Genomic DNA, 20929 nt, shown 5'->3' with positions numbered 1-20929 from the left:
TAAAGAGGGTTTATGAGTTTAATTTGTTGTGGTTTCTCTTTTCGGTTATCGTATTATTGTGTTACTTTTATGATGTAACTTTATTGTGATGAATGAATAATACATACACAGATAAATATGTGTACATATAGTCCATCTAAAATCAACATGTATGTGTATATATAGATATGTGTGAAATTCAAACGAGGCAAACTTGTTCCGCTATTATATTTTAATTGGAAGTGGCTTATAGCTTAAGTGGTTAAGAACATAGTTGTACGTTAAAAATCTCCTATTTGAGTTATTGAATTGTGGATTAAACTTTGTTTTGTGTATATCATTGTATGTTTGATTTACAAGTGAGGGCTCTTATAGAGAGACCGAGCAAGGCTGAAAGCCATTGGACAAACTAGGGCAACATGCCACTGAAGGAACCAAAGGATAAACATGTAGCCCTAGTTGCAAGTTACAAGAAAGACTGATTGATTGATCCTAGTTATATGTTACTAGGAAAACATAAAACCTATAATTAAGGACAATGATGCAAAGTGGTGGCTTCAACTCAACATATGAGTGTGGCTGGAGAGTTGCATATGCAACTTGAACCCTGTACTTCTTTCAACACTCATCCTTAAGTTGGATCGAGGAGATTGATTGATCCTAGATTGCATAATAACCTCTAAAATCGAGTAGAATCTAGCGTTTTGGTAAAAATATCTGCAAGGTGGTCATGGCTGTGAGTGAACATAGTTTCAATGACTTTGGATTGAAATTGGGCACGAATGTAATGGCAATCAACTTCAATGTGCTTCGTTATTTCATGAAACACATGATTTGATGCTATGTGCATGGCTGCTTGTTTGTCGCAGTGTATGAACATATATGGGTTACATGCTGGGGAAGCCAAGATGCTATAGGAGCCATTTTAACCAAATTAGTTCACAAGCATTGATGTCATAGCATGATACTTAGCTTCGACACTTGACCTAGCGACCACAGATTGTTTCTTGTTTTTCCAAGTGACTAAGTTTCCTCCAACAAAGGTACAAAAACCAGTGGTGGATTTGTGATCAAGGGAGTTACCTGCCTAGTCAGCATCAGTGTAGCCTATAATGTGACATGTACCAGTTTTTCTTATAAGAATACCCCTTCCCACTGAGCCTTTGAGATACCTTAGTATTCTTTTGACAATTTCCTAGTGAAATGAGGTTGGAGAGTGCATGAACTGACTAATAACGCTCACGACATAGGCTATGTCTGGCCTTCTTATAGCGAGATAGATTAATTTTCCCACCAATCTTTGATAGGTGCTTAGATCAGTGAGAGGTTCTCCAACTTGAGCTTGCTGACAAGAGGAGTGCGAGCAGGTTTTGAATCCTGCATGTTGGCTTCTTCAAGAAGATCAAGAACATATTTTCTTTGGTTTAAGAACAAACCTTTATTGGAGGCTGCCATTTCAATCCGAATGAAGTATTTGAGGACTCCCAAATCTATTATGGCAAATTTTTTTATAAAGAGATTCCTTGAGGGCATTGAGTTCATCAATATTGTCTCATGTAATGATCAAATCATCAACATATATGAGCACTACAAGCTTGCCAACTGTACCAATTTGAATAAACAAAGATGAGTCAACATGACTTCTTTTGAAACTTACAACTTCAAGTATTGAGCTCAGTTTTGAGTACCATGCTCGAGGGGATTGTTTGAGTTTCTATATGGCTTTATAGAGCTTGCAAACCACATTAGGTTCATTTTCTTGGGAGTGACCAGGTGGTAATTTCACATACACATCTTCTTCAAGTTCATCTTGAAGAAATGCATTCTTCACATCCATTTGGAACAATGGCCACTTATGGTTAACTGCCATAGAAAGGAGAACTCTCATAGTGTTCATCTTGGTAATTGGAGCAAAGGTCTCCTTGTACTCAATGCAATAAGTTTGAGTGAATCCCCTAGCTACTAGTCTAGCTTTGTGCTTTTCAATTGAACCATCAGGGTGAAATTTGGTCTTGTATATCCATCAGCTTCCCATAGCTTTCTTTCATTTTGGAAGCTTAACAACACTCCAAGTTTGGTTGTCATCTAGAGCCTTGAGTTCTTCACTCATAACTTGTGCCACATAGGTTTGTCTCTTGCTTCTTGGAAACTTTTTGGCTCAATTTCAGTTGACAGCTAACTGAGAAATAAGGCATGAGATTGAGACAAGTTTTGATAAGTGACAGCCTTGGAAATAAAGTGTCTTGCAGTGTAAGTCACATACTCTTAGAATCTGGAAGGAGGATGTCGATCTCTGGTAGGATTTCTCCTTGGACCAAGCTGCATAACTTCTTGACTTTGATCTTAAGTTGGAACATATTCAGTAACATCATTATTGATTTCATGTTCATCAATGGGATCATTAGATGGCAATGATGTGTTACACTCATGCACTTCAGCTGGAATAGATAAAGGGAACAATTCCGAGAAGGTCTCCCCCTAAGAAGTAGCCTTTGGATTTTTGCAGAAATAGGGAGTGAACGCATCAAATCTCACATCTTCGGATACAATTATCTTGCGAGTGCTTGGATTATAGCACTTGTTACTTTTCTGAGAGCTAGAATTGCCCATGAATACACACTTGGTTGCTCGATGTTCCAATTTGTCTCGATATGCAACCTGAATATGAACAAAACAAGTGCATCTAAATGTCTTGAGATAGGAGAGATCAATAGTTCTTCCTTTTGTGACTTCATATGGAGACCCTAGAATTCAACACACTATTTAGAAATCTGTTAATTATGTAGGTGGCTGCAAGAATTCCTTGAGACCAAAACCTTTTAGGCACATTCATTTGGAACATTAGAGACCTAGTTTTCTCCAATTAAATCCTTATTCTTCCTCTCGGCTACACCATTTTGTTGTGGTGCCCCATACAACTGGTTTGGTGCATAATGCCATGTGTGCTTATAATTTGATAGATGTATACTCAATGCCATTGTCTGACCGTAATGTATGTATTTTAGTAAAGAAATGATTTGTAACTAGCTTGTGAAAATCCTTAAATGCATCAAACACTTCACTCTTAAACTTCAAAGCTACAACCATGTAACCCTAGAGTAATCATCAACAAAGGTAACATAGTACCTATAACCCTCAAATGATTCAATCCTAGAAGGACCCCATACATCAAAATGAACTATTTCAAATAATTTGCTAGTTCTAGACTTAGATGTTACAAAAGGAAGCCTAGTGGCTTTTGAGAGTTGACATGTTTTACAGTCATGTGAATCTTTACAAATATTTGAAAACAAAAAGGGCAACAATGGTTGTGAGGGGTAAGCTAAACGTTGATGCCAAAGTTGGTGTTCTTGTGCGATGCTTAAGCTGGCAAGGGACTCTTAGACAACATTGAAATCCTTTGACATATAGTATAAACCATTTAAGTAGATCCCTTCACCAATCTTCCTCTTGGTGACTCGATCCTGAAAAACAACATTGTGAGGGGAGAAAATTGCAAGGCATTCTAGGGTATTTGTGATTCTTCCAATGGATAGAAGTTGAAAAGGGAAAGAATGAATAAAAAATGTAGTTGACTTCCCTTTATCACCCATTAAATTGATTTTCCATTTGCCTAAGACACGATCCCCCTTGCCATTGGCTATAGACACATGACTGGGTTCATGTAAGGGTTAAAAATCATGCAAGCTAGATGACTTATTTGTCATATGGTCAATGGCACCTGAGTCTATAATCCAAAAAACATGGAAAGTATTTATATTAAGAGCTATTGAAAGAGCACTTATTATACATGGGATATCTCCTTGTGGCACACTTTTTTAATCTACCAAGACACCAGCGAACTTGCCAAGTAAAGCTATGGGATTCTCAGTTTCTTTGTCTTAACTCTCATTGCCCCCTTTCTTCCTTTGGATATAAGAAGCAAACTCATTAATTAAGGCAACTGGATTTGAAGTGAAGTTTACCAGTCCATCAGTTGGTGTGCTGGCTGCATGATATGCTTTGGGTGTGTGAGCTTGTGAGTGACTATTGAAAGGACCCTTGGCATCTCTCGAGAACTTGTTCTCTTTCTCAAACTTTGGCCTCAATTATGGGTGCAAGATCCAGCACTTCTTCCTCACATAACCACCCCTATTGCAGTAGGTGCACTTCCATTCTTACCATTCTGATTTTTTTCCCTTGAACTGCTGCTTGTCTCCAGTTGGCTTGTGGTTGACAGAGAAAGCTCTAGCCTCTGAGTTAGGCTTGATATCAACACTCATCACTTTCCTGGGAGTTTCTTCTTGTTGAACAGCATGGCACACATTCTCAAAGAAAGAAAGCTCAAGAGTCATTAGGAGATGGTTGCGAATGTCTTCATATTCAGATCCCAAACTAGCTAAGAGTTGAAAAACCTTGTCTTCATCAGCTCTCTTCAAAAGCATAGCAGAATCAGTGGTATGTGGACGATACAAATCGAGTTCATTCCACATGGTCTTCAAGCTCCCAAGGTGTTGAACAAAGGTTTGATTGCTTTAGACTAGCAATTCTTTTTGAGCCGGAAAGCACAAGCAGCATTGGTTTTGCTTCCATACATCTCCTTGATAGCTTCCCAAAGAAGATGTGAAGTTTCTGAGTAACTAAAAAGCTCAGATAACTTGGGCTCCATGGAGTTGAGAACCCAAGACTTAACTAGTTGATCATTACACATCCATGCATCATATGTATGAAAGGTAGATGTAGGAGGTTCAATGTTACCATTGATGTATCCTAACTTCGATTTTCTCCTTAGGGCAAGAGTCACAGATCGAGACCAAGGAAGGTAGTTGAATTCATACAACAAAACTGAGCACAACCTTTGGTTTGGATTGATCTTACCATGAATTACATTGGGAGATGAAGTAGAGGAACTGGTAGCCTCTGAACTAAAAGGATTTTCTTCTGCCATGATTTTGAATAAACAAAAGAAAGAACAATAATAGTGGATCAATCCGAAGTAGGCCAATTAAGGTTCCTGCTCTGATACCATATTGAATTCTGGATTAAATTTTTTTTGTGTATTTCATCATATGTTTGATTTACAAGTGAGGGCTCATATAGAGAGACCGAGCAAGGCTAAAAGCCATTGGACAAACTCGGGCGACATGCCACTGAAGAAACCAACAGATAAAACAGCTAACCCTAGTTGCAAGTTACAAGATGGACTAATTGATTGATCCAAGTTACAAGTTACTAGGAAAACATAAAACCTAGAATTAAGAAGAAGGATGCAAAGTGGCGGCTGCAACTCAACACGTGAATGTGGCTGGAGAGTTGCAGATGCAACTTGAACCCTGTACTTCTTTCAACACGAGCATATGATTTGAATCCAGGGGTGGTCAATCATACCAAAAAACCTGACAAATAAGAGTACTAAGTAGACGGAGTTGCTATCTCACCTTTATAAGAAAATCTTCATTAGCTCCATAAGGAGGAATCATCAAAATTTACACTGTGCTTTGATTTATTTTGTTTCTTTTAAGAACAATCTTTATCAATTGATTTATTTTGTTTCTTTCAAGAACAATCTTCATCAAACCTCTTACAAATCCATTTGTTTCAATTTCAAATAGTAGTAGAAAAGTTGCGAGAAATCAACTTTTGCAAGTTCTTATCCAAAAATAAATGTCATATGTATGTATATAAAGATAAAAAGCATGGGAAATAACAAGAAGCTGATAGAGAGAGGATTAAGATTCACAAAAATACCACAATGCATGTATCTTCCTTCAACCGGATCGATAGGCATTTCTGCTACTCCGGTCGAAATACCTTGGAATCTGGTTTTCTCCTCTTTTTTTTTTTTTTTTTTCTCTAGGATTCAACTTTTCTTGTATATTATGAGTTCAAGAAACAAATCGTAATTGCACAAAAAGCAGGAAAGTCATAAGACAAAATAAAAATATTTTGTTCATAGACTTTACCATTTCTTTCATCCGTTACTCTTTTCTTTGATTATCCCTATTCTCTTGGAAGGCCGAGTCCTTTTCCTGAGAGTTGACAACACATTTGCAGGGCCGTTTCTAAGCAAGGGTGAAAGGGGGCACTAGCTAAATTTTAGAGCTCAATATTGTGTTCTTTTTATTTATAAGGATTCAATTCTAGTATAGTGTACGGGTCCAAACGGAATATATATTTGATCGAACAAAAAACATTTAATTATACATTACACCTCCCTCTTTCCCAAACCTAGCGTGCAAACAACATTCTCTCATTCTCAATCTCCCTTCAAGTATCTTTAAGTTCTTAACCTGGTTTCAATTCTTTCAGAATATAAGAAACTAAAAAAAGAGAGCCTCATGATCTACGCAAGGCTCTCTATTATTTACATCCTTTGAGATCACATTATTATTTACATCTTCTGTCAAAACTAAATAATTTTCATTCTGATTTATGAAAGGCTCGTTTCAAGGCATTATGTATCCCCCATTATGGATGATCTAACATGCCTTGAAATTGTGTATTGAAGAGCCTTCCAACGGAAAAGAGATAGATGTGTTGTATCTCCACGTACGACCATATTCAATGTCGATAGCTAAATAAGGTACAAGAAGTTGGAACCCTAGCTAACTCAAAAAAAAAAACCCAGAATTAGGAGGGAAGAAATATAGAACCCATGTCTTTTCTATCATTTAACAAAAGGTAAGCACATAGAATTCAACAAACAAGATAACACAAGGGGAAAGCAGCTGTCCCAATATACTAGTTATTTCCACACATCCTGAGATAACATAAATCACCAAACTACCTACTACTTATTTGTAAAGGTAGCCAGTTTCACTCGTATAAAACCAGCAACATCCTTTCAAATCTCAGACAAACTGGTTGAGGTACTCATCGACGGTGGTGTATTTGACATCAGGGTAAAGAGCTGTGGCTTCCACGCCAAATGAGGGCTCGATCTCAAAGTTAGTGTGGTCTCCCTTCACAAAAACCGAGTGACCAATTGATAGTATCACATTGAGCGGCACCGCTGCCTCTGCAAAAAGGACACAAAAATAAACCAACCAAATTTAAATTTATCTCAAAATGTTTGAAACAAACAAAAAAATTCAAATCAGTTGTTCCCAGACTGACAATGATTGCCACTAACCTTGGATGTTCTTGAGCAGCTGCTCCTCCGGGACATAGATTCTCTCGAGGGTTTTGCCAATCTTCTTCTCCCACAGAGAGACAAGCTCATTGAATGAGATGGCGTTGGCAGGTGGCCTGATGTAGAGGACTTTGTTCAAGGTTCTTGGGTCATCCACTGCCCTAATTGTGTACGTCCCAATGTCGTCTTCCTTGTTGAAAATTGCTTCAAATCAAATAAAACGAACCCATTACATTTTCGAAAACGCAAATGTGGGCTTCATGCAGCAACCCAAAGAAATTCAACCCCATAACTACTACTCATTTTTTTTTTTCTTTTGACAAAGTAATCCTTTATATACTACTCTACGCAAAGGAGAAATCAAATTTGCTTGCAAGAAAAGCATGCACACATCAAATTATGTGCAAGAAGGGCGTGCATAGAGTTCTGACCTACTGGCCTAACCCACATATATATAGCAATTACTCATTACTGAACAAGTTACCAAAAGCCAAAGTGGATTTTGTGCAGTAAATTGAAATAAAATGAAACCCCAGAAAATACATTTGTTCAAAACCCAAGGTTTAGTTTTAGGTTTTACCTAGGTTGCATAGACACCAAAACCCCAAAGTGTACAATCCGACACCCCGACACGCCCCAGACATGACTCGAATGCAAAACGACTTGGACACGGTCAAGACATAGCTTGAACCAAGGTGAGACACGGCTTGGGCTTTTTTTTAAATTTAAAAAACATTTTGGGGCAACTTTGAAAATATGGAAATTAAAACCTAAAAGAGTCTCCAACCTCAACCTAACTTCAGTCCTCTCTTTTTCTCTAATATGGCGCCTCCCTCTTCAATTTCTTAGCCACTTGGTTGCATCCTATGTGAAGCATCTCGAATTTAGCACGACCACCTTGTTATATTATGAATTCGAAATATTGTTTTTAATGTATGTAATATGTATTATATTTTAATCGGCGTGTCCATGTCCTCATATTTGTGTGCGTGTGTGTGCAACATGGGTTTTTACCTTTGGGGTTTCCATCGCCCAAAATGACAACTTTGTTCCTAGGAGGGGAAGAAGCTCCGGGCTGGTTCAAAGTAGGCAAGAAGTAACCAGCAAAGAAGTTGGAGGACACATAGGTGTAAGGAATCCCCTCAGCCTCCACAGCTCTGCGAATCTTGGCCTTGGTCTCAAACGCCGATTTGGCAGGCTCAACAGCGTGAACTCGGTCAACGTCATTTCCAAACTCCGAGGGGAAAAATCTCTGCAACCCGATTCATACATTCACAATCGCAATTTACAGAATTTTTTTTTTTTTTACAAAAAACAGAGTAACCCAAAAAAATTCAGAAGTTTCACCTTAACATTGCCTGCTTTTTTTATGGCAGCAATGATCTTGCCCTGATCAGCCAACTGCGCATGCCCCACCGTCGAGATCACCACGTCGACTTGCTTGATCGCCTTCACCAAGCTCTCGTGATCGTACAGATCACCCTGCAAATTATATAAAAAAAATAAAAATAAGAAAAATAACAAATCAAGCAAAACCCAATTGGCTAATCGGATTAAAAGGCTAGAAAATGATTTTAATTTTACAAACCAGGACGAAGTTGACGCCCAGACCCTTGAAGTTCTCGATGACTTTGGATTTGGCCGGGTTGGACACGGTAGTTTCTCGGACCAGAACGTAGGTGGGGTGGCCGGCCTTGGCGCTGGCCTCGACAATGAACTTTCCGATGTAGCCGGTGCCACCGATGAAGAGGATTTTGGACTTGGATGCCATCCGGAATGGGATTGGGGGGAATCGGAATGGGATGAGTTTGAGAAAGAAGGCGAGCGAGAGGGTTCCGAGGGAGATGAGGAATAAGTGGATAGCTGAGAAGTCCATTGACAATGATCAAAGACTCTTTGCCTTTCAGTGTGAGTGAGAAATCAACTTTTACAACTTGTTATCCAAAAATAAAGGTCATATGTACGTATATGGATATAAAGCATGGGAAATAAGTAACACCACAATGCATGCATCTTCCTTCAACCGGATCGATAGGCATTGCCACTACTCCGGTCGAAATGCCTTGGAATCTGGTTTTCTCTGGGATTCAACTCTTCTCTGCATATTATAAGTTCAAGAAACGAATCGTAATCGTACTAAAAGCAGGAAAGTCACAAGACAAGAAAGTAATCTTTTGTTCATAGACTTTACTATTTCTTCATACCTTACTCTTTTCTTTGATTATCCCTTTCTTTCTTGGAAGGCTTTACTTTTTAAGTTTTCCCAGCTTGGTTACGAGTCCTTTTCTTGGGGGTTGACAACACATTTACAGGGCTCAACATTTGTTGATCCAACAAAAAGCATTTAATCATACATTACGCCTTTCTCAATCTCACTTCAAGTATCTTTTAAGTTCTTAACCTAGTTTCATTTCTTTTAGAATACAAGAAACTAAAATAAAAGATAATTCGACTGAAGTTATTGAAAACTTATATTAGGTCAAATATGACATATGAAACGCTAAATGGATTGGCAAATCTTGTGCACTAAGTATGATATGTTGCAAAGCTTGATTTTTGAAAATGTGATCGATGATTTTGACCATAGAAATGTAAGAAGAAATTTTAAATGAAGGTATTCTTATATATTTATTTTAATTTTTTTTTTTTTTTTTTTTGGACAAACGATAGAGTTACTGGGTTAAACTGTTAGGGATTAGGGGTCAGTAGGGATTGAACCCGTATCATGGTGCATATGTATTTAATTCTTGTTATACTCATACCCATAAGCGTTTATAAACGGTTAACCGTACCCATAATTGTATCCCCATTTAACCGTAACCGTATATCTGTTTACCTATTTACCCGTTTACCCTTTTTTACCATTTATCCTTTTTTTATCCATTTACCCGTTACTACATTGATAACGTTCAATCGTTCATTATGTGTTAAGGCTAGTCGTTCATTAGGTATCAGACGAATCATGATCCTTAATGCATTGTATGCATGAACGATTAACTATATATTTAAAAATTAAAGCAGTGTTAAAGTTACTCGTTCATGATCATTCATGCATTGTTATGTTTTTAGCCGACTCACTGTACCATTTCATTTTGGGATTCAGATTTGCTTTCATTTATTTTGTTATTTCTCTATTGAATTTTGATCAAATTCCAACTAGATGGCACTGCAAGTCTTGCAGAGAGACAGGTAATAGGAGTTGTTGCTGTTCCCTTAGAATAATTTAGCAGTAAAAATTAAAAATGGGATATAATGGCATACAGATTCCTTTCCAGTATGGACTTTGCCACAAAAAAAAAAAAAAAAAACGACAATAGGTTGAAGTCATTCACACCAGGTATTGTCGTAGTGATATGGTATTATTCACACGTGTCACACAGACAGATGATCTGTTTGAAAATCCGTCGTGGATGCGGGTTCAGGTGCCAACCCGGAGACGAGAGAGAGGCGGAGATGAGAGAGATGACCAGCGCGAGTCTATCGAACTGTCGAACCATTTTAGGATTTTTAGTTTTTTTATTTTACATATGTTAAAATGAACAGTTAAATGTGTATCCATTTATAATTGTGGATGATACCTCTAATGAAACATTTAAATTTCACGAATAAATAATTATACACATAACCATTTATTTTTTTCTAAAATGAGTTTTAAACGGACGAGTAACCACGGTTATCCATACTCGTGGATATTTTGCTCATCCCTAATAATGAAATGTTGCAGAGCTTGATTTTGAAAATGTGATTGATAATTTTGACCCTAGAAATGTAAGAAATTTTAAATGAAGGTATTCTTATATATTTATTTAAATCTTGTTTTTTTTTTTTTTTTTTTTTTTTTGGACAAACGATAGAGTTAGTGGGTTAAATTGTTAATTGTTAGGGGATCAGTAGGGATTGAACCCGTACCAAGATGCATATGCATTATTACTTTCCGCCACGGGCATAAAACGTCATCTGCTTAATATTTATTGGAATAGGATCCTCTCCGGATCCTCTTTGTGAGAATCCGGATGATCAATCAATCGTGTCCGTTCATCGTAGATCGTCCAGTTAGAAATTATTTTTAATTTTTAATTTAAAACCTGTGTGAGTTAAATGGGGATACTCTTTTGGGTTAAAATATAAACAAGTTGGACGTATGCTTAATTAACGTTAAGAGAATACTAGCAATCTTTTTATTTAAACATTCTCGTTCTACTTTTTCAACTGTAATTCTCATCTTATTTGGACATTCTCATTTGATATTTAGGCCGCTCTTAAAGATCATTTGTGCAAAAAATTAATAAATCTAAAATTGTTTAATTGCATAACAATTTTTCAATAAAATAGATGAATCATATTTTTCACTTAAAAACTGAAATTTTAAAACGTTAATTGAATGCTTGAAGAATTTCTTATTTGATTGAACTTTTTCAAAGTTAATCTATAAAATATAACCCAACAATTAAAAAAAATTAATCATCAAACGAAATTGGAAGATTAAAATGATAACGAAAAAAAGAAAAATGAGAAGGTTCTACTCAAAAGATTGCTAGCATCTCCTATTGAACTTTTAACTAGATAATATAGGGAAATTTTATTTGTTATTTTAATTTCAAAATCCTATTAATTATTTCCTCAACCACAACCACCATGCCCTTCAAAACCAAATCTGTAACCCAAAAGTCATCCTTAGTATCTTAATTGTCCTGGGTACTCCCACACAAGAAAAGGCGAAACATGGCATCAAACAAAAGAAAAACGAAAAAATAAGATAAAAACTCAACTACTTACAATTAAATTTGAATTTATAACCTCACTCATTAGTGCAAATATATCGTTAAATAAAAAGTTAAAAATAAAAACAACTACTTACGTACAGTCCAATAAATAAACAGTCGAAGGCTGTAGTCGTCATTGATTGATGTTGAAACCTACAAAAATATGACATTACAGTGTGAGCTAGCTACTTGTTATTAGGGAGCTCTGAGAAAGAAGGTAGCTGGAAAGAAATTGAGGATGGATGTAGGGGTTGAAGCATATTACCAAGGAGCCAGCAATTAGTCTAGTAACGTAGTAAGGGCGGCAACTATCGACCCAAACATTGACAGAACTAGGTTGGTCTTGTGCCATGTTCGGTTTGAATATTGCGCCGCTCCCGAAAACTCCACTGTATCTAATTACTAGCTAACTTCCGTTTATTCTAATGAGTCCGCTTCTGGGCTTGATTTCCGGCGAGTGGAGGTTCGGCGGGCCTATTAGTGGATAAGAAGGCCTAAATTCGAGAAATCATTTAGTTGTAAAACAGATAAAGAGTAAAGAAGTAATATGAGACTGCAAAGCAAAAGATGGAGTTTGGGTTGAGATAAATTAGGGTTGAGGCAGTTTTTGAGGTACTCAAAATACAAAGCTATGTTGCCAATTAACACTACGGTATGGTTGTGAAAACTAAAAACTGATGAATATCAAACAGGCGCTAAAATTCCCAAGTTCAAGTTATGGGACAAGTGAAATTGTTCAAACCATCGGGAGCAAAATTTCAACTTCAATTTCACCATGGGAACTAACGGACAACTGCTCAGGTTTAAACTACAGAAACCCAAGTAAAACCCCTCATAACTTTACAAAAAAAACTGTTTCGTTCCTGAAGGATTAAGGTTTTAATACAACAAATAACTCAAAATTATAACTTCTTCCAATAAACAAAAATGAGATGGCAGGAAAAAAAAAACGAAAAACAAAATCAATCGTGCAAGCTAACGAACACACTATTACGCGGAAGCTCAGTCGTGCTTGCCTATATTTTCACTTCCTACCCTTCCTCCCTGTCGGCCTTCCTGAAGCCTTTCCGGGGCCCTTGCCTCTGTCACCCTTTCCGGCACCCTTGCCTCCTCTCTCACCCTTGGCAGCAGTTTTTCCTTTCTTCGAATTGCCTTTTCCAGGCCTTTTACCCGGCCCACTGCCCCTTGCATCCTTTTTCATCCGTCTATCCACACGGACTTTACCCTTGCCAACCCTGACTTGAACTCCCTTCTTTGCAACCACATACTCCTTTTGAGGCCTTTTAGGCGCAGCCTTCTTATACATTTGTTCGATTTGCTTCCTCTTTGAACGATCAGAGATGTCTGGCTGGTCGGATATTGTGTTTGCCTTCTTCCGAACCTTCTCGAGCTTCCTAAAGGCAACTCGCTTCTTTCGAGCTTTAGCCTCTGCCACCTTCTTTGCAGGACGGGCATCAATTTCTTTAAATTGTGCTTTCATGGCATTAATCTCTTCTTTGGTCACAGGTTTCATTGGCTGACGGTGCCTCTTCTCCTCATCTAAAAACCATCCGGGCAAGCCGTCATCATCAAACATGTACTTGTTATAGGCATCATCAAGCATCTGTTCCCTTGGCTTTTTCCTCAGCATTTTCTTTGCACACGCCAGTATCTCGGCTTTTTTATCTATATCCATATCCTCGGATTCATCTGATGATGAGTCATCACTTGAATCTGTACCCGGAGCACGGACAATCTCAAAATCATCGTCGGCCTTTGAAGCTTGAAGTTTATGGCCTTTGGTCCCTGCAGCATCATTTTCCGTATTTTTCTTAGCATTCTGAATTGCAGTCTTTTCCTTACCATTCTGAATTGCAGTCTTTTCATTGGCCTTTTCAAGCACGGGAAGTTTCTCCTGCTTTTCAACCTGCATTTCATCTTCACTACCAGAGTTATCCAAATCCCCCTGCTCTACAGCTTCGGCAAAGATATCCTGACTAAACCAGTTATTCATAATTTCCTCTTGGGTAGGTCCGTCCCCCTCATCAAGTGATTCCAAGAGAGGATTCGATTCCTGAATACCCTGGTCTTTGTCTGAATCATAATCAGACTGAACTATATCACCGCCATCAACATCCTGAGTGGCCAAATAAATAAATAGATTTATGAGCACAAGCAGTATTGTGCTGTAGATATAAATACTTTTATCATCTATGCGCTCATGCCTATCAAAAAAAATTCTGCAGAAAGATATTGAGATTTTAAGTAATACTACTCCCCTACAGACCCACAGCATGAGACCCATAACTAAAGTGAAATTTTTGTTTATATCACCACGCGTAATGAAAGCTTCATACCTCCAAAAGTTGAGCGTCCTCAGAATGTGCTTGTTTTAAACGTTTCCGCTGCTTTGCACTTCCCTCCTTTTTGGAGGTGTACTGTTCATATGCCTTATCGAAAAGATCTTCCATTTGTGCATCATATCTAACATCATAAATAGTAATACATGATTTAACACAGATGATAGAATTATTTTTTTATCTAATGCTAATATAAGGTACAAGAAGAATAACCTTCTGCGTTCATCATCAGAGTCCATATCACTGGATGATGCTTCTTGGGTATTCTCATGGGTTTCCCCATTTTCAGTATCTCCAAGGTCACCATTCTCACCATCATATTCAGTGGAATCAACCACTACCAGATCGTTCTTACCCTGAAGGACGAGAATGCAGTCAAGATATGCATTGATATTTATACATAGAGTTGGTAAAGTCAGAACCTGCTATCTTCGTCAAGAAAAAATTAAGGAACATAAAAACAAAAAGAAAGATTTTGATCTTTGGGGAGAAAAAAATGAAATCCTTTCAAATGTCAATGGACAATGGGAGAAAGAAAAGCCAACTAACAGTAAGCTAGTAGCATACTAGTTCTGCTTGAAACATCTATTGCAAAATTATAACATAAAAAAATATGGGTATTTCCAAATTATAGAGTACAGTAACACCATTTTTAAATACTTAAATATTAGCTTCTTGCTCTTCTGTTTCGGAACAAATAAATAAATCAAGTATATTAAGGTCCCAATGGCTCATGAAAAGAAGAAAAATTGTGAAATAGAAGCCTTTATATTGTACCAAGGACTTGAAAAATATAATCTAACTTCCCCAAAGGCCCATCAAAATGAACTTTCGAGGTTCAAAAAAAAGCTCCTCCATCAGAAATCAGATTCCCGAGACAAAAAAAAATCAACGTGTCAAGGTAGATTGTGAAATGAAAGCATACCTTGATGGAAGCGAGAGAAAACAACTCATTGTCAGTATAACCATCTTGTAGTGCATCTATTTGCATCCCTGTTGCCTTCCGTACCTTGTCCTGCAGTATACAGATTTAATGAAAAGGATCAATGTGCCATACGTTGATATTCATAATAAAGAAATAACCAATAGTTCTTATCCTGAAAGATCACAACTTTACATCTAACTCTACATGGATAAGTTGTTGAACTGAAAAAAAGGGAAAAGAGAAGGCAGACTATTTGTGAACATAAAAAGAGAAGCTGTCAAACTTTCAGCTTTTTATTTGATTGAAAAGGTTAAACTATCGTCTACACTATATCATCACTTGCCCTAAGTACCAATCCAACAAGTAACTTTGTAAACACTGTATGGCCAAACTGGGGAAAGCCTTGCAATCCTATTTAGGCACCAAATCCAACCAAAATGCGCATACAAACATACAATAGAGGTGGCGATTCCAAGTCCATCGCACTGATTAATGGATTTAAAACCTATTAGAAAGTCTAACTTTACAATCTCAGGCTTCATTTAATTAATTATCATTGTATCTCCAAACTATGGTGTATATTCCCCCAGAACATTAACCATCTACCAGTTTCATGACTCAACAATAACAGCAGGTAATCATGCATAAATATTCGCAAAAAGAAAGCAAGAAGCTACAAACTTGAGCTCGTCTTTTTGCTAGAAGCTTCTTTGTTCGTTTCTTCTTGCGCTCCATAGCATACGTCAGCTCCTCCATTTCATTGAGTATTTTGTCTTCATCATCCTCCTCATTTTCCTCCTTTTCAACATCTGTAGTAGAAGCGTCAGCCTTCTGGGACGGAGATAAGGCCTTTTTTATCTGCATCCGCCACCTAAATGACAATACAATCATAACAACTTAGATTGCACTAAGAAACAAGAAACCTAGACTGCAATGTACTGCATGTCTAGTAGATGCATTCCAAATGCATAAAGGTATCATAGACCATAAAAGAACAGACAAAGTGATTCCAACTCTTACAGTTAACAATTAATTGGTGACACTTCCCTCAATAACTGTAATGATAACGAGAGAGAAAAAATGCAGAGAGAATGCAAAGATACCTTCCCTCAACAACTGTAATGCTAACGTGAGAAAAAAAATTCTGTTGCAGCAGAGAGACATGATTTACAGATTAAAAAGGAGGGAAAGAATCTAACGGTCTAGCCAATCTTTAAATCTAAAAGAGCATTTTATAGATTAAAGAAACAGCATTTCTTACTTCAAAAGGTACTTGAAATCTTGCTTCCCCAACACACGCAGATCATCACAGAGAGTTTTAACCTGTCAAACCGTAATAGTTAAAGTGGTTGGAACACTACAAGGGTTCCAAAGTATTTAAGGGGCTGATAAAACACATTTTTTTCAGCTAGTAGGGGAAAGTAAAATCTATATAAAGAGAACATGCAAATAAAAAAAATTAAAAAAAAAAAAAAAAAAGGGACTACCTCTTCTGTTGTTAAAGCATGATCCTTGATGGGCAAAGATGCCTCATCGTCAAAGCTTATGGAAGTAGTAGAACCAAGGATATCGAGAGGAACATCAGACCAAATGAAAGCAGCAGCAGAAGACACTTTTCTCAAAATTGTGTCTCCATCTTCATACCTGTATATAGAACACAATCATGCAACACTTATGAGATAGCAATCACAGGAACCTCAAAAATATAAAGAGAACCGGGTCAAGATAGCAATCATAAGAACTAATAAAAGTTTGAACAAACAAGGTCAATGATGGATAGAACAAAATCATTGACCCATCTGTGTTACTCTGCAGTTAAAAACTGCCTACCCATGTTCGAAATTTATAGGGAAAAAACAATAACCACTTAAAAGACTATAAAATCTTGCAGAAAAAACACATGCAATCACCCTGTTTTTGGTAATTACAATGCTGAAGCTCATACAAAAGTGATCAAGGTAAAGATATAAAAGAAAAAAAAATTAGAAAGAACGTTTACCCATCACGGTGTCTTTTTTGCTTTGTTCCTCTTAGTACATCTACCACCTATATCAAGGAGTTACAAGGAGAAACAAATATATTAAAACAATATTTTTTTTTTAAAAAGGAAAGAATTTTGTACTTAAGTAAAGCTGGTATTCTGTTTCATCTAATATGAGTTACCTTCTTCTGAGGTTCTACAGACTTAAATAGATGTTTCACGTCAAGTAGACGCGGATCAATCTTTGCAGGAGCCTTGTACTTAAAACCCAAAAGATACGTCTCCGCAGAAGAGCTACGACTAGCTGCTGGTTTATCCTGTTCAACCTTCTCAAACAACTGCAGGTTATATACCAGGATCAGACATGCTAATCAATCCAGAGGTTTGGAATAAATATGTTTTGTGATCTATATACTAGTATCAACTAGTCCAACAATGTAAAGATTACAGTAAATAAGAAGTAGAAAATCACCTCCTTCATACAATAGTAGACAGCATTATAATCTTGCGACCTGAAGATCTGCGACAAAACAATAATAAGCGCCCAGCTTCTTAAACAAAACTAATCGAAATACATAAACAAAATACTTGTATGGTTAAGGACGTCCACAATTCAAATCTTGATATTAACATGCTTGAGCTCGAAAAACAAATTGAAAACACGAATTTCAATCATACAGAAGTAAAATTAATTCCAACTGCGGCCCCATTCAGAATATAAATTGAACCGAAAAAAAATTTCAATTATGAAAACAAATTATTAAATGTAGAAAAATACTTGAAAAACAAGTTGAATTTAAATGGAATGCAGTAATGAACCAAAAAATTAGAACTTGAAACTTAACAACTCAAAGTTTAAACTTTGAGTTGTTAAGTTTCAAGTTCTAATCCAACACAAACCAACAAAAACCCAATTGCCAATATGAAATTCAATACATACTTTAGTAATAAATGTTCCTTTGGGAGCCAAAAGCTGAGTAGCCAACTTCACCGCATCAACGACCAAAGCATTCTGAGCAGTGGCCTCCGAAGACCACGCGCCGCCGACATTGGGCGACCCATCATGAAGCACCAAATCAAAAGCCGAACAGCCATTCTCCTTCATCAGCTTTCTGAGCCTGGCCGTGCATTCTGGCTTGGTGATGTCCTGTTGGATCGAGAAGGCGCCGCGGACAGGGGCGATAGGGACCAAGTCGACGCCGACCACGAGGCTGCCGACGGGAACGCGCTGCACGGCGACTTGCATCCAACCGCCGGGCGCGGCGCAGAGGTCGAGGACGGCGTGAGAAGAGTGAAGGAATTGGTGCTTGGTGTCGAGCTGGGCAAGCTTCCATGAAGCTCGGGAGCGGTAGCCATGCTCCTTGGCTAGTTTGTAGTACTTGTCCAAACGGTGCTTGCCCTTCACCTTTCCCATGGCTTCTCAAGAGTCCAATACACAGAAAGAGAGGTGGTGGAAATTGGATTAGGGTTTTGGTAGGGCTTTTATAAATTAGACTGCCAAAATAAAAGCAAAACGCAGCGTCGGGGTCTTAAGCCTTTTTAACCTTTTTTTTTTTTTTTTTTTTTGGAAGATTTTGGATGTGATCCTTAGTTATGAATATTTTTGATTGAAACCTTATTTGTTTTTAATTTTTGATCGAGGTCTCTAAAATTAATGTGATAATTTATTTCTATGTACGTTACTATATTTTTTAAATTAAAAATTAGAAATTTTAGTTTTTTATATAAATGAAATTTTAAATAAAAACCATAATTTGTGGGATTAAAAATATTAAAATATAAATATACTATTGTGTGTCTGTATATATATATAAACATGGGTACATTCAACAAAATTAACCAAAAAAATTATTGTATCAAAACATGGGTACATTCTTCAAAATCACAAAAAAAGAAAAAGATATTAGGTTTAATAACATTAGTAAATTTCTTCGATTAAATTTGACATTGATACATTTTAAAATCAAAGAAAAAAGAATGTACCCATATAAGTTTAAATATGGATTAGAAAAAAATTGAATAGATTATATATATATATAAGGAGTTGTTATTAGCACTCCAAAAATCTCATTATACACTCCAAACTTTCTATATTAGGAAAGAAAAATAAATTTGTGAGGAGTATAGAATAAGATTTTTGGAGTGTCAATAACACTTCCCAAAAAAAAGGGTACATTTTACATATAACAAATTGGTATATTTAAGAATGAGTACATATAACAAATTGGTATATTTAAGAATGAGTACATTTTAAGATTAAAAAGTTTTACATGAATGGGTACATATAATTAGCATGGGTACATTTAGCACAATAAAAAGTACAAATAAAAAAATATATATGGGTACAAATACAAATAACTTTAAAAAAATATGGATAAAAAAAGAAATTAATATATGGGTACGAATTAAAACTGAAAAGAAAATTGGTACAAATTAAAAATGGATACAAACTAAAGCTAAAAATATATGATAAAAAAATTTAGTCATAAATATAAATATACTAATTGTAACATTTTAAACATTAAATGAATATATTTAGAAATAAAAAAATATTTTATTATTAAAATAATTAATGATGTTATAATACCCAAGGACCTTGATCAAAAATTGAAAATGAATAGGATTTTAATCAATGGAGTAGCAAAAGGAAGGATGAGAACCTAATTTCTCCTCTCTTTTTTTTTAGCCAGGTTCTCTATGACCATGAGTTTATGACAACTCATTTGGCAAGTCGAATTGTACTAATTATTTCAGTCAGATAAACTAATATGGGATTAGAATTTCAGGGTCAAAGTAAGTCTGATCCGAATACAGTTACCTCAGAAGTTCGGTCCTGGACTCACCAGCTCCGACTGTGTCAGACAGAGTAGCGATGCCACTATCACGACTCTACGGGATGACCATGCTTGTTCTGTAATACACGTGATCTGATTCGAATATGGACACAATCAGATACTATAAGTCTTAGAGTTCCTACAATCTAGAATTGGTGTGCACCGCAAGTAATCACAACTCCTAAGAGGATGCAATATCTACTTCTAGAAATCCTTTAGAATTCTCTTGGCTTCAAACGAGGATTTTATCTTAAAAAAGTCTTTCTCCCACGATATAATTGCACCCATCTAGGGTTCATCTATGGTAACGCAATCTAAATACTTGAATTCTTTTGCCCACTGCTTGAGTCTAAAATCATTAACTAACTTGACCATCGGAAGCCTTTGGCCAACACACCTCATCGCCCTTGGGCTTGGTCACGGTTGTTTCATTGTACTACAGATTATTCAGATTTGTGCTCACACGGAGGTGCGCGAATTTGATTCCAACAATTGGTGCTTTCATTGAGAGTGAACTCATATTCCTCTCAACCATATCACTCCACCTTATGGAAGCTATGTTTAGAATATCATCCCATGGCAAGACACAGACCTAGGGAGCAAAGATGCCTCCTTTATGGATCAGGTTTGGGAAGATGCCCTAAAGATACATACATCAGTGAAAGATCTTAAGAAGAACATGCGAACCAAGGAACGATCCAAACTCTCCAGATTAGACAAAGTGATGAACGCTATCAAAAACATTATCGCCCGCCTTGAAGTCTTTACCACTCAGGTTCTTCTAGAGACAGCAAATCTAAATCAAGGCCTCCTGGCCAAGGAGCTTATCCCAAAGGCACACACCAGAAGATTCTCAAAGATCCCGGGTTTACTTCTGCCCTACCATTCGAGGAAGAAATCCTTCCCGACAATCAACTGTGTATGAGGAAAACGAGATTACTTCAAAAGGGCGCAGAAAGGAAAGAAGATGATGCAAAGAACATATCACCTAAGAAAC

The 20929-nt window shown here is 36.8% G+C and overlaps 2 protein-coding genes and 2 long non-coding RNA genes across 4 annotated transcripts; all 4 read right to left on the bottom strand.

Annotated features, from left to right (window-relative positions):
- Positions 1-4988: 4988 nt before the first annotated feature.
- Positions 4989-5956, bottom strand: LOC148693433 (uncharacterized). Its single transcript, XR_015952763.1, has 2 exons — positions 5707-5956; positions 4989-5354 (listed from the first exon to the last, which is right to left on the bottom strand). It is a non-coding gene; the product is annotated as an uncharacterized LOC148693433 (long non-coding RNA).
- Positions 5957-6603: 647 nt separating this feature from the next.
- On the bottom strand, positions 6604-9318 carry LOC137729023 (phenylcoumaran benzylic ether reductase Pyrc5-like). Its single transcript, XM_068467840.2, has 5 exons — positions 8679-9318; positions 8438-8572; positions 8105-8342; positions 7091-7294; positions 6604-6976 (listed from the first exon to the last, which is right to left on the bottom strand). The coding sequence occupies exons 1-5, from the start codon at positions 8964-8966 to the stop codon at positions 6810-6812; spliced, it is 1032 nt and encodes a 343-aa protein (XP_068323941.1). The 5' UTR covers positions 8967-9318; the 3' UTR covers positions 6604-6809.
- A 2529-nt stretch (positions 9319-11847) lies between these two features.
- Positions 11848-12239, bottom strand: LOC148693432 (uncharacterized). Its single transcript, XR_015952319.1, has 2 exons — positions 12119-12239; positions 11848-12006 (listed from the first exon to the last, which is right to left on the bottom strand). It is a non-coding gene; the product is annotated as an uncharacterized LOC148693432 (long non-coding RNA).
- Positions 12240-12600: 361 nt separating this feature from the next.
- LOC137727927 (adoMet-dependent rRNA methyltransferase spb1) lies at positions 12601-18608 on the bottom strand. Its single transcript, XM_068466794.2, has 11 exons — positions 18039-18608; positions 17571-17618; positions 17281-17436; positions 17117-17163; positions 16605-16761; positions 16379-16440; positions 15799-15988; positions 15118-15207; positions 14406-14548; positions 14190-14316; positions 12601-13969 (listed from the first exon to the last, which is right to left on the bottom strand). Exons 1-11 carry the CDS (start codon positions 18510-18512, stop codon positions 12878-12880), a joined length of 2586 nt encoding a protein of 861 aa, XP_068322895.1. The 5' UTR covers positions 18513-18608; the 3' UTR covers positions 12601-12877.
- Between the last annotated feature and the right edge of the window lie 2321 nt (positions 18609-20929).

The sequence above is a fragment of the Pyrus communis genome, chromosome 10 (genome assembly GCF_041283825.1).
Source record: "Pyrus communis isolate YQ-2024b chromosome 10, ASM4128382v1, whole genome shotgun sequence".
Lineage (NCBI taxonomy): Eukaryota > Viridiplantae > Streptophyta > Magnoliopsida > Rosales > Rosaceae > Pyrus > Pyrus communis.
Note: the sequence above shows the minus strand (reverse complement) of the source record. Positions and strands in the feature narration are given on the sequence as shown.

Coding starts and splice junctions, on each gene's coding strand:
- LOC137729023 (XM_068467840.2), bottom strand. CDS start 8,966: ATGGACTTCTCAGCTATCCACTTATTCCTCATCTCCCTCGGAACCCTC. Junction 8,573..8,678: donor TGGGCGTCAACTTCGTCCTG/GTTTGTAAAATT, acceptor TATAATTTGCAG/GGTGATCTGTACGATCACGA. Junction 7,295..8,104: donor GGGCGATGGAAACCCCAAAG/GTAAAAACCCAT, acceptor TTTGATTTGAAG/CAATTTTCAACAAGGAAGAC.
- LOC137727927 (XM_068466794.2), bottom strand. CDS start 18,512: ATGGGAAAGGTGAAGGGCAAGCACCGTTTGGACAAGTACTACAAACTA. Junction 17,437..17,570: donor TCTACTATTGTATGAAGGAG/GTGATTTTCTAC, acceptor TATAACCTGCAG/TTGTTTGAGAAGGTTGAACA. Junction 16,441..16,604: donor ATGCTTTAACAACAGAAGAG/GTAGTCCCTTTT, acceptor ACGGTTTGACAG/GTTAAAACTCTCTGTGATGA.